This window comes from Perognathus longimembris, chromosome 11 (genome assembly GCF_023159225.1).
Source record: "Perognathus longimembris pacificus isolate PPM17 chromosome 11, ASM2315922v1, whole genome shotgun sequence".
Classification (NCBI taxonomy): domain Eukaryota; kingdom Metazoa; phylum Chordata; class Mammalia; order Rodentia; family Heteromyidae; genus Perognathus; species Perognathus longimembris.
In genome coordinates this window covers 41,568,446-41,580,753 of record NC_063171.1, presented here as the reverse complement: position 1 = coordinate 41,580,753, position 12,308 = coordinate 41,568,446, and the positions used below count along the sequence as shown (strand labels likewise).

Genomic DNA, 12,308 nt, shown 5'->3' with positions numbered 1-12,308 from the left:
CGAAGTCTACTTCTTGCGCCTTTAAACCGCCCATCGACGTGTCCCCGAGCCTCTCCGCCGCGTCCACTCGGGTTCGGCCGGTCCCCGGCCCGCCTGCCGCAGTCGTGGTGGCAGCCCCGGGAGCAGCGCTGGCGTCGGTTTCCTTCGGTGAGTTTCTGCGGTGACGAGGAGAGGCGAGGTCTTGGGGAGCGGCCGAGGCCGTGGGACGCGGCGTGGGGGGGTGAGGGACGCGGGCGGACGGATGGAGACGGGTGGCGTGGAGGCCCCGGGAGGGGGCGGAGCCCCTGAGCGCTGGCTGACTGGCGGCCTGGCCTGGCCGGGCCGGGTCGGCTCAGGCCAGAACCTGAGGGCTGAATCGCTGGAGGTCAGCGCTGGGTACGGACGTGCAGGGAAGTTTTTAGGCCATTGAACGAAGTTGGGCGTCTTGACAGCGCTTTTTGGATGGTAGGGAGAATTTTAAAAGAGAATCACAGCAGTCAGCGGCGATTTGGGGGTTACATTTTCTCCTCCCTCCCTATTACCAGCATACTCCTACACAAGGATTGAATCCAAGGTACTCGCTTGTGCTATCCCAGCCCTCTTACCCCTGTACTATGAGACTGGGCCTTGCTATGTTGCCCAGGCTGGTCTCGAACTTGTGATCTTCTTGCCTCAGGGTCCCAAGTGTGATGGAATTACAAGCATAAACACCCTTGGAGCCCAGGTATTGGCAGAATTGTTTTTTGTCCTGTGGCCTTGAAGTTTTGAGACCACCAACATAAGCACTTGAAATGGCTTAAGTCGTCAATGATACAGACTTTTCATTCGTTGTTGGTTTAGGCCTTGCCCCTTGTAGAAGTTAAAGTGGCCATTCTGATTTACTGGTCTGCGTGTTGTCCTTTACAGATTCTCGAGATTTGAAGATGGCTGCACAGTCAGCGCCGAAAGTTGTGCTAAAAAGCACCACCAAGATGTCTCTAAATGAGCGGTGAGGCAGCCAACAGCAACTTCAGCTCCTACCTAAGAAAACATTACCTAAATTGGCCCCGGGGTCCAATGCACCAAAACCAGTTGTAAGCTAAATACCAACAGAAGGCTACAGACTTCTGTTCTTAGTTGCATCTAATGTGGTACACAAAACAAATTGGGCAGTTGTTTCTAAACCCCTTGTCAATAGATTTTTATGTTAAGCTGTCTGAAATATTTGCCTGGTGGGATGTATTTTAAAAAGACTCCTCACATCCTCTCTTTTCTTCAAGTGTTTTTTGTTTTTGTTTTTGTTTTTTTTACATTGATACAGGGGTGGTGCAGCACGGTGGCATGGTATACCCTGGCTGCAGAAGGCTTGCTGCCCAGTCCGAGGCCAGCAGTGTTGTCTGGCCTGTAAGAGGCAGGTAGCAAGCCATGAAAATGTCCGAAGGCCCTGAATGATATTCCTGGGCCTTGTAAGAGGCACTTGGCTTTGCTTCATTTCACTTTCTTTCCATTCTGCTTTGTTTTGTTTTTGGATTCTTTTAACAGTTAAGTGTTCTTCTCTTTCATTCCATTAACTTAATCATGGCAGGTATAATAGAGGCATATTTTAACAGACCGAAATGATTGGACTAATCTCATTTTCTCAGAAGTTCTCAGAAAGGTAATCATTTGAGATAAAGAAAATTTGAGGTATTTAAAGACAGTTTCTATTTCTGAGAGCTTTGTTCATTCATTGCCTTTGTTTAGTGATTTTATCAAGTTAATGTTGGAACATTCAGAAATCTAATGTCTGTTTCTTTGCTTTTCCCAAGCACATGTGCTTGTAAGTCTCTGCATGTGATATACTATGTTCATGTTACTAAGTGGCACGTATATTCTAAAATATAATACACTCCTATAATTTATGTGGGTGTATTGTTTCTGTGGGCTTTGAAGGTGCTCTAGTTCTTCCTCATATTTGCCCTTAGAATGAACCCTTGAGTCCCCTAAGGTTTAGGCTTTCTTCGTTTGTCTTTGAAACTACATCTTCTGTCTCTTGTCATCATATCTGCTTATTGCGTGTTTTTCATACTTTCCACCTCTCTGAGAGCTGTTACCTAAGCCCTTGTTATCACTTGACTGTGCTGCACTTAGCTGCATTTCTAAGTTTCTGATTCTTGCAAGTTTGTGGAAACAGAGGAGTCTTTAACCCACATCAGCCTTGATCTAAATGTACCACTTTACTTAAAAGTTCGTGGGATCTGGAGCTCCTGGTCTAGCAAGCCATGAAAATGCCAATAAATGTTTTGTAATAAAGCTTTTATTTAAACATCCATTTTGTTCGACCTTGAAGCTTTACTAATATGATGAAGAACAAACAGCCGATGCCAGTGAATATTCGGGCTTCGATGCAGCAACAACAGCAACTAGCCAGTGCCAGAAACAGAAGACTGGCCCAGCAGATGGAGAATAGACCCTCTGTCCAGGCAGCATTAAAACTTAAACAGGTGAGAGAGTGGGTCTTAATGCCCTGACACAGCTGGTGATCTGTGTCAGGCAATCCACCAAGGCTGTCAGGACCTGGATGATTACAGGTAGCTCAGGTCAAAAGCTGAATCTTCTCTAAAAGACAAAAATTCAGAGAATTTCAATTTTGGCAGGTACCAATAAGTAACTTTTATTATCTTAGCCATCTGTGTGGCTTGTTTGTGTTAACAATGAATATTAATGTCTTGTTTTCTGGTCCTTTTCCTTTTAAGCAGCATAAACTTTTTCTGTAAAGAAACTATTTGGGCTAGGGATATAGCTCCATAGTACAGTACGTACCTAACAAGCATAAGGCTTTGGGTTTGATTCCCAGTACCACCATTAAAAAAAAGAGGAAGAGAGATAATCTTTAAAATATCCCATGCTCTGTTAAATGACTTGTAAGTTAGGAGAGTCTGAATGGCTTTAGTCAAAGGTTTTGGTAAAAAACACATTGACCCACAACTCCTATAGTTTTATGGTTTAGTAGAGTGAAAGTACTAAGGGGGTCTCTCTTAGATTTCCAGTAAGAGATAATCCTATTGAGACCAGAAATTAAACCTGCTCTTTATTATTCATAGACTTTATATGCAAGTCCGGACAGTGGCTGTGGAAGGATATGTCCAAGCTGTGGCTGGGCGGCTGGAGGGCGATGCCATGCAACTGTAAGAGCTTTAACTGGTAGCACTGCATGGCTGTGCATAAATTCAGTAGTTAAATATAACCACCCTCACACTGAACCATTGGACTCACTGGCCAAAAATAAACAAGGCTTTCTGCTTCAGCTACTTTAAGCCTTGGGAGTGATTAGATTCATCCCTGGTTCAGAAAAGCATCAGGCAAAAGGCCAGCACCATTTTCCAAGAGTCAAGAGCAAATGAAAATTGTTAAAAGTCTGACAGACCATTCCAAAGGATCTTATAATAAGCTTTTAAGTATATGCAATATAGAAAGTAGCCTCAGGAACAGCATTGTCCAGTAGCTGGTGATGAAAATGCTCTGTTAGCTGGCTAATACAATAGCCAGTAGCCACATGTCGCTATTAAGGACTTTAAATGTGGCTGGAACAATTGAAGAACATATTTTTTAAGTTACTTCTGGGCTAGGCATGGTGGTACATACGTGTAATCCCAGCACTTGGGAGGCTGAGGCATAGGGATCACATTTGATGCCAATTTGTGCTACATAGTGAGTTTGAAGTCATCTGAAAAATGCAGTGAAACTCTTGTCTCAAAAAGATTGTAGAAAGCCAGGTGCCAGTGGCTCATGCCTGTAATCCTAGTTACTCTGGGGGCTGAGAACTGAGGACTGGTTAAAAGCCAGCCAGGGCAGGAAAGTCAGTGAGACTCATCTCTACTTAATCACCAGAAACTAGAACTGGAGCCATGACTCAACACTCCTGAGCATATAAGCTCAGGGGCAGCACCCAGACCCTAAGTTTTAGCCCCTGGGACTCTCAAAAGGGGGGTTGGGCTATAGAGTGTAGCTCAGTGATAGAGCACTTGCCTAGCATATGCCAAGGCACTAGGTTCAAATCTCAAAAATACCACCCCTCCCCCCCAAAAAAGTCATGTGCTGCTAGTGGCTACCTTATTATATAGCACAGGTAGAATGAAAGCTCTGTTACGTAGTTGACATACTGAAGTGTCCTACCAGTGTTACAGGTCAGTATTAGTAGTAACTAAACATGGAGATGGGAGAACTCAGCACTCTACAGGTTTTTCTTAAATCATAGAGTCCAGGAGAAAGGACAAATTAGCAATAGAGGAACTTCAGGAATCCAGTTTTGACCTCAAAAGTGTGTGCTGGGGCTGAGGATACAGCTTAGTGGTAAAGCGCTTGCCTAGCATGCATAAAGACATAGATTTAATTCATGGCACCACAAAGAAAAAATTGTTTGCTAATTGGATGAGTAATAACAACAGGCCTGGATGGTTGGTTGCACCTGCCTATGCTAGGTATATAATGTTCAGAGCCTTTCCTATCTGATTAGAAGCAGTTTGTGATCTTGTACTAGGAAGCTAATGTCTCGTAGCATCTTTTTGTAGTTGGTGAATAACTATATGTAGGTACACAATTGTGTATATGTATGCATCTATATAGTATCTATTATTGGTGATCACTTGTGGATGCTGAGGACACAAAAAATTATTTCCTGTGAACTGATGGCTTGTGGAAAAACAGACTTGTTAGGGCCTTGGTTGTGTTCAAGGCTGTACCATCTCCTTTGAAGAAATTTATCTGAGATGTGATCTTCAGGGATTTATTTCTCTCTGAGGAATAAATGGTTAAGATTAAGAATCTATCTTTGTATATGTCTTTGTTCTCGTATGTGGCCCCTTATGCTTGTAGCTCACCCTCGTCTTAATTCTAACATAAATTTGACTGCATTTTGAGCTATTTGTTTGGGAGTTTTGGTTGATTGGCTGGTTTTTGTTCTTTTTTTTTTTTTTTTTTTTTCAGTACTAGGTAAATTGAGGGCTAGGCTCTGCCATTTGAGCCACACACACCTCGCCCTAGAGTTGTGTGTATTTTGTATTGTATTAAAGATCATTGTACTGGATTGTGGATGTTCAAAGGGTAGGCATGGAATTATGGAATTTTACGAAATAAAAGGAAAGGAAGTTTGACTTTTTTGTGTTTATTTACATTAAGGTAAAAACTGGACCATCTGGAGATAGCTAACTTGAAAAATGGAACACTGGCTTCTTTGACTGAGAAATCAATCTTGCTTTTAAATCACAAGAATTCAAATGAACTTGTAATTTAAATTTTGACCAGAGTGTGATGATCTTCCTATGGTGTTTGAATAAGCCTTTGAAGAGAGTGGTAGTCCTTGGGCAGGTATGAGTTAAGTCATATCATTGTCAGCCTATGGTTCAAAACAGCAAGTTTTTCAACTGGCAGTATATGATTTTTATAGCCAAATTAGTAAGGTAATTTGCAGTAATACTAATTTCATGGGCTTATACTGATGCTTCTTAGAGTCTGTTCTGGATCAGAGTTTTGCTTTTATACCGTGTTTTGAAATAAAGGCTTATGGTTTGGGATCCTTAGGATACAAAACAGCTTTATTTCCCTCCACAGGCATTTCATTTGCTTCTTTTTCTCTGCACTGTGAATTGCCAAATTCTATTGAATTGCTTTTTTGATCTCAATCCTCCAACACCCTTTCTTCCAGAAGAGCTTAAAGCAGCGCCTGGGTAAGAGTAACATCCAGGCACGTTTAGGCCGACCCATAGGGACCTTGGCCAGGGGAGCAATTGGAGGACGAGGACTGCCCATAATCCAGAGAGGCTTGCCAAGAGGAGGACTTCGTGGGGGACGTGCCACCAGAACCCTGCTTAGGGGCGGGATGTCGCTCCGAGGTTAGTGTTATATGTATTGGATAATTGTTAGGCCCTATCCCATTCCCTTTTCTCTTGGGCTGCTTATGGACATATTTGTTTAGCATCTTTAATCCTGAATTTGTATTACTGTAATTAATAACTTGAAATCACATTTTTAGTGCTGCATGTGTTATCAATATCATTTCTGATAATGTGCAATGGTAAAGGCATAACAGGTAATTCATGTCATCTCCATTCCATTTAAAACACCCTGCTGCTGCTTGAATCAAAGCACATTCAAGTTTTAGAAGTGTTAAGAAATACATACTTAGCATGTGTGAGGCCTTGGGTTAAATCCTCAGCACCAAAAAAAAAGGAAGGAAGGAATTTGTGGGTCTCGTGACCTATATCATAAATAGTTATCTCTCTTTTCGGTGCTAATAAAATGCTGTTACATCTGGAAGAGAGGACAGGTTGACTAGCACTTACTATATCTTACTTTTTGGGCACTGTTATACTGTTTTTTGTGTAGTTTTGCCCCCTATAAGAATGTTGAACATTTAAAAATCTACAATAATGCTAGACATTTGGTTATTCAGTTACTTATTAAATGTATGTGCTTAGTTAAATCCCTGCTTCTTTGAAAGATAGACTTGTGTTCGAATTGTTGAATAAAAAGCAGCTTAACCTATTCACACTCGGTGTGCAGCTTGCCCCACCCAGACTAAAAATTAACTGAATTAATTACTCATTTAACCCTCACCGCCTTCCTTTGGTTAGAGTCTACTTTGTCTCTCTTGGATTTACCTGCATATACATTGTATGCCTCCTCTCCAAGGTCAAAACCTGCTCCGAGGTGGACGAGCCGTAGCTCCCCGAATGGGCTTAAGAAGAGGTGGTGTTCGAGGTCGTGGAGGTCCTGGGAGAGGGGGCCTAGGGCGTGGAGCTATGGGTCGTGGCGGAATCGGTGGTAGAGGTTAGTCAGCTACCAACTTCAGAGAGTAGCTCCCCTTATTTCCCTCCCTTAAAAACTCAGAGCCACCTTTCTGCACAGCTTCAAGTCACAGGCAGGCTTCTTTGTTTGTCTTGTTTTGTTTTTCAAAACTGGCTTATTTCTTAAATCCACATCCTGGTAGTAAAAAGGTCTCATGGTTTTTCTAAGAATCAGTCAAGTGCACTTATAGAGCCATATTTTAGGTAGCCTTTTTCCAGGCTCTTAGGGATTTAAATTGTCTTGTGAAAAATAACAAATTGTTGGGCTGGGAATGTGACTGAGTGGTAGAGTGCTTGCCTAGTATGCATGAAGCCCTGGTTTCAATTCCTTAGCACCACATAAACAGAAAAAAGCCAGAATTGGCACTGTGGCTCAAGTGGTAGAAGGCTAGCCTTGACCAAAAAGAAGCTCAGGGACAGTGCCAGGCCCAGAGTTCATCAAGCCCTGAGACTGGCAAAACAAAAAGTGTTCCATTAGGATTTTACTTTTTTCTGTCTGCTCTACTGCACCACACACCTCCAGTGAGGTAAGAAAATAGGGGCTGGGGATGTAGCTCAGTAGTAAACACTGATCAAGAATGTGCAAGGCCGTGGCTTTGATCCCCAGCATTGTAAAGAGCAGAGGGTAAAGAAGAGGGAGATGTACAAAGATGAAGCAGAATTAGAGATTGTTAAGAGGCTGGGATGTAGCTTAGTGGTAGAGTGTATGCTTACCATGCATATCCCCAGTGTCCCAGGGAGTTGGAGAGTCAGGAGGGGACATTGAATGCTGGCTCTGAAACCAAGTAAACTGGACATAAAGTTTCTGTGAGGAACCAAAGTAAGGTGGTATTATCAGTAAACCAACTGGCTGTTGCTGATAATCTTACCTTTGAGACCTTGACATTTTCCTTGTGACTCTATGATCCAAATTAGAGAAGACTTTAATGGTGATGGCAATGCCAAATCTCATGGGAGCTTTCTGACTTAGAGCACAAGGAGAAACTCCCAAATACCTGTTTAGGATTCTATTCTGAGAGTACCTGAGGAGATTTACTTTGATCCTTTTAAAGTGTGTTGCAGTGGATCTTCTACAACATTGAACTAGCCAAGAAATAATAACTGTTAAGGAAAGGAGCTATCCGGCAGCCCAAAGGCTTATTACTTGTTTCTCTGCAATTATATACTTATTGAATAAAGTGCAAGCTAGCTTGGATTCCAGGATGAAAAAGAATGTTTCCAGATTACCTGGACTTAATTTCTGAAAGTGACATCACAAAGTGGGAAAGACTAACTTTTCAGAAAACAGTGTATTTTGTTAACTAAATTGAAACTACCTCTCAGATAGTCACAATTGCCCTAATGCCTAGAATCAGAGAGTCACTTACTTTCCCCATCTGCCCACATTCTTCCTCTCAGAAATAATTCCTCAGTCTTCAGACACATGGCATCAGTTTGTTAGACTCTTAAGGAGAGGTGAGATAACTTTCCAGAGGGTCTCCATTAAAGCATAATTTGAAAACTGTGCCCTTCTTTACTGCCTACCTGCCTTACTAAATGGGATTATTATCTATAATATGACTTAATTATGATTTATCATAGGTCTCAAGCTTTTGTAAAAACACTTCAATTGCTTTGTCTTAAGGCAGGCTAGTATTTTCTAAATTACTTGTCAATTGTTTTACCTTTTGGGGATAGAAAAAAAATGCTGGGTATAGTGGTGTAGGCCAGTAAAGTAATCTGAGCTGAGTGAAGGGAGGACCAGGGTTAGCCTGGGCTACATCTTGAAACCCTGTCTCAAAAATAAAAACTTTCAAATAGCATTTAGTGATTAGCATGTGATAAGGGATTCATTATGTGTGCTTTCCATGTGTTGCTTTCTGCCCAGTGTGTTTCTTGTTTTTCCAGACTTCTCTTTGCCCTACCCTCCAGCTTTTCTCAGCTAGGCCCCACTACTCTAAGGGGCATTTACTACAGCACCCATTAAACCTACTTGTAACTGTTGTCTTTTTCTTTTTCTCCCCCTTGGGCCAGGTCGGGGCATGGTAGGTCGGGGAAGAGGGGGCTTTGGAGGCCGAGGCCGAGGCCGTGGACGAGGGAGAGGTGCCCTTACTCGCCCTGTATTGACCAAGGAGCAGCTGGACAACCAATTGGATGCATACATGTCGAAAACTAAAGGACATCTGGATGCTGAGTTGGATGCCTACATGGCTCAGACAGATCCAGAAGCCAATGATTGAAGCCTGCCTGCTTACTCTCCTACAAGAGACTTGTTAAAGTCATCACATCTGTAAATAACTGAGAAAACAGGAGATGAAACCTGATTGATGCTGGAAGGACCTATCACAATAGGCTATGGACTTATTGCCACCAGTTTGTGCATTTAGTGTGTTCCTTTTACTTTTTGATACTGTGTTGTATGAAACTTTTTTTCTTTGATTTGGTTATATTTGGGTTGTGTGATTTCTGTGTTTTAGTTACCCATTTTCTTAGAATTCTCTTTGAACATGAATGTGTTGGCTTTATGGGCAGAACACTTTCCCTACCTCTGCCTTCCCTTAACATGTCATAAGCTATAACATTCTAACATTTCCTCTGTTCATCTATAGGCTCCCATGAAAGGGTCCCAGAAAGAGACAATGTTCCTCCCTAATGCCTTGGTTTCTCAGAATTCTGTTCTGCATCTTCATTAGTAGCTTCATAGAAGTTTTAAGAAAAATATCAAGTTCACAAATGCAGTCTGCATCATAAGTGTCATGTAGTTGGGGACATTGACACAGAGCCACTTCGTGGCAGCTTTGATTTGATTGAAGTTGGTGTGTTAACACCACATAGATAGATGGTAATGAGTATGTTGGATTCGTATGCACAGTTTTTAACCTCAAATGAAAATGTTAACTTCTTGGTTTTATATCCTGGCCAAGAGGATTGGGTTGTCATGTACCCTCAGTATATAGGAGAAGGTTATTTGATTTGACAGATCCGGCAGAAGGGAAAGGGGTAGGAATGTAGTGACAACTCCTGGGAGGGGTCAGGAGCTACCAAGCTACTCTCATGGTGAAATGCAATTATCCTCACTTATGTTCCAAGCCAGTGTTGGGCTTTTCCACTTGAATTTATTTTACCCTCTCCCTTGAAGGTTTAAGTTCAACCATAATTGTCAACTTTTCAGTTTCAACAGAATCTTGTATTTCTGGTTAATTACAACATTGTTCTCTCAAATTCAGGATTTTCTCTTCATTTGTCAGTTTCCTTGAAATATGATAGCCATTTTTTAAATGATGTCTTGATATATCCCTTGTATGGTAGTGAGTCCTTCTTAAGTTGTATTAAAATTGAGAAGAGGAGAAAATGAGAATTTTGCTCTCTGATTAAGTCTTGTCCAGAAAGATTGTCCATCCTTGAAAGTAATAGGCCAACACTTTCAGCCCATGAGAAACTAAAGCAGGATGGCAGTTGGACCCCTGGCACCGGTTTCCTTAAGCTACTTAAGAAAAAAAAGCCCATCCCCAACCATGTCAGTTACTCTTGAGCTGCCTAGAACCATAAGCTGGGGGAGCAGCGGAGTAGAATGGAGTGCACTGGTAAATGTTGGTTGGGACAATCTGAACCTTAACATGATCTGAAGGTGAGGCATCTAAAGGGAGATGGGCAGTAGGTAATTGGACAGTGGGTTTAGCAGAGCTTAGTCCCTAACTCAGCCCCATTTGTCTTTCCCAGTGCCAGAGCACTAGGATTTTACCTCTCAACTGTTGTCTTCAACTCAAGCAAAGAGCAGGATGGCTGGAATCTTCCCAATCCAGAAATGGTGGTCAAGGGAAGGTCTCAGCAAAGGAAGTGGCCACTGTAACGTAGTCTGTTTTTTTCCTATCCTTTGTTGTGTATCCCATCTCATGATAGATGCTAGGGGAATTTCCTGTGCTCCTCTGGGAGAGTCATGGTGTCTGAATTATATACAACTTGATATGAATTCTTCCTGTCCTTTCCTGGGGATTGAAATCGGCCTGGGTGCTGTCTCAGCATTTTCACTCAAGGCTGGAAGTCATCACTTAAGCTACAGCTTTTTGATGATTAACCAGAGTTTTAAGAGTTTCATGGTCTTGGACAAAATTCCAATCACAGTCCTTAGATCTCAGCTTCGTGTAACTAGGATTACAGGCATGAGCCGCTGGTACCTGATTCCTAGATTTATTTTCTAAGGCAACAGGTTTGAAGATCCAGCTGGAAAGGCTAGCTTTACTAGGGTTTCTTGTCCAAACATTTGGCCCATAAACTTCCAAAGCCTTTTCCTAGTTCAGGCCTCCCCTCCCTAATAGAGTCCTCAGAAGCTTGGATCCTTTTCAGCACTGACATCACTTTTATCCCCTGGGCTTCCTGGTGCCAAAGGCTGGCAATGAAGCAGGTTGCAGTTGCCCTAGCTACCCCTTTCTTGTTGACTTCCCAAAATAAATCCTTACCCTCTTGGGAGTTTTACCTTTAATCGCCAGAGAGAACAGTGAAACCCAATTTAAAATGTACACGACTTTAAAAATGAATACAGCTGGGTCTCAGCTCTGTCTACTGACCACCATTCTCTGGTGATTAAATTACTTATCCACCTTCGTTGATGACTATAATGATACCCCATCATCTCTGTGGATCCTTTTGCCCATCCTCAGGGAGCTTTTCAGCACCATGTTGTCCTACGGGTTTCAGGGACTTACAAGCCACTGGAACACATTAGCACCTAAGGACACATACTCTGGCTAAAATGGGCATAAAGACCCTTCTCTAAGGGAAGAAAATATAGCAACAATTTCAAGATTTTTCACTATAAGTGTACAACAAAGTTACTTTCACTGCCTTTAAGTGTACAGTTCAGTGGTACTCCAAAGCCTTTTCATCTTTCCAATACTGAGACTTTATACTCAATAAACAAAACTCCATTCTCAGCCCCATCCTGCATTTTTCGCCCAATGCTGATACTCCAACCCAGTGCCTCACTCATGCTATGCAAGTTTCCCTACCGGTGAGCTCCACCCAACTCCTACCCTACATTAGGCCCCTATAAGTACCTCATGCAAGTTCAAGTCAAATTCATTCATGTCCTAGCTTGTATCAGAATTTCATTTGTAAATTGATTCCTTGTAAAGACCTGTAGGGAGCTAGGAATGTGGCTTAGGTAGAGTGCTTGTGAGCATGCATGAAGCCCTGGGTTCAATTCTTAAGTACCACATAAATGGAAAAAGCGGAAGTGGCGCTGTGGCTCAAGTTGGTAGAGTGCTAGCCTTGAGCAAAAGAAACTCAGGGACAGTGTCCAGCCCCTGAGCTCAAGCCTCAGGACTGGCATAAATAAATAAGTACTCGTTGGAGGAGCCGAGCATCATTGACTTGCCTATAATCCTACCTACTCAGCCTGGGCAGGAAAGTCTGTGACACTCTCATCTCCAATTAACCACCAGAAAGCCTGAAGCAGAACTGTGGCTCAAGTGGTAGAAGTTCAACCTTGTGCAAAAACGCCCAGGCCCTGAGTTCAAGCCGGTACCAAACAAAAAAACCATACCTTTC

At 42.4% G+C, this 12,308-nt stretch overlaps 1 protein-coding gene across 5 annotated transcripts; it reads left to right on the top strand.

Annotated features, from left to right (window-relative positions):
* Nucleotides 1–19: 19 nt before the first annotated feature.
* On the top strand, nt 20–9,987 carry LOC125359021 (chromatin target of PRMT1). 5 transcript variants are annotated; one of them, XM_048356465.1, is made up of 6 exons: nt 20–147; nt 886–967; nt 2,288–2,441; nt 5,645–5,828; nt 6,628–6,765; nt 8,796–9,987. In XM_048356465.1, the coding sequence occupies exons 2-6, from the start codon at nt 903–905 to the stop codon at nt 8,999–9,001; spliced, it is 747 nt and encodes a 248-aa protein (XP_048212422.1). In that variant the 5' UTR covers nt 20–147; nt 886–902; the 3' UTR covers nt 9,002–9,987. The 5 variants fall into 5 exon arrangements, with proteins under 5 accessions (XP_048212422.1, XP_048212421.1, XP_048212425.1 ...); XM_048356464.1 differs by having other exon boundaries at nt 5,642–5,828; XM_048356468.1 differs by lacking the exon at nt 6,628–6,765.
* The last annotated feature ends 2,321 nt before the right edge of the window (nt 9,988–12,308 follow it).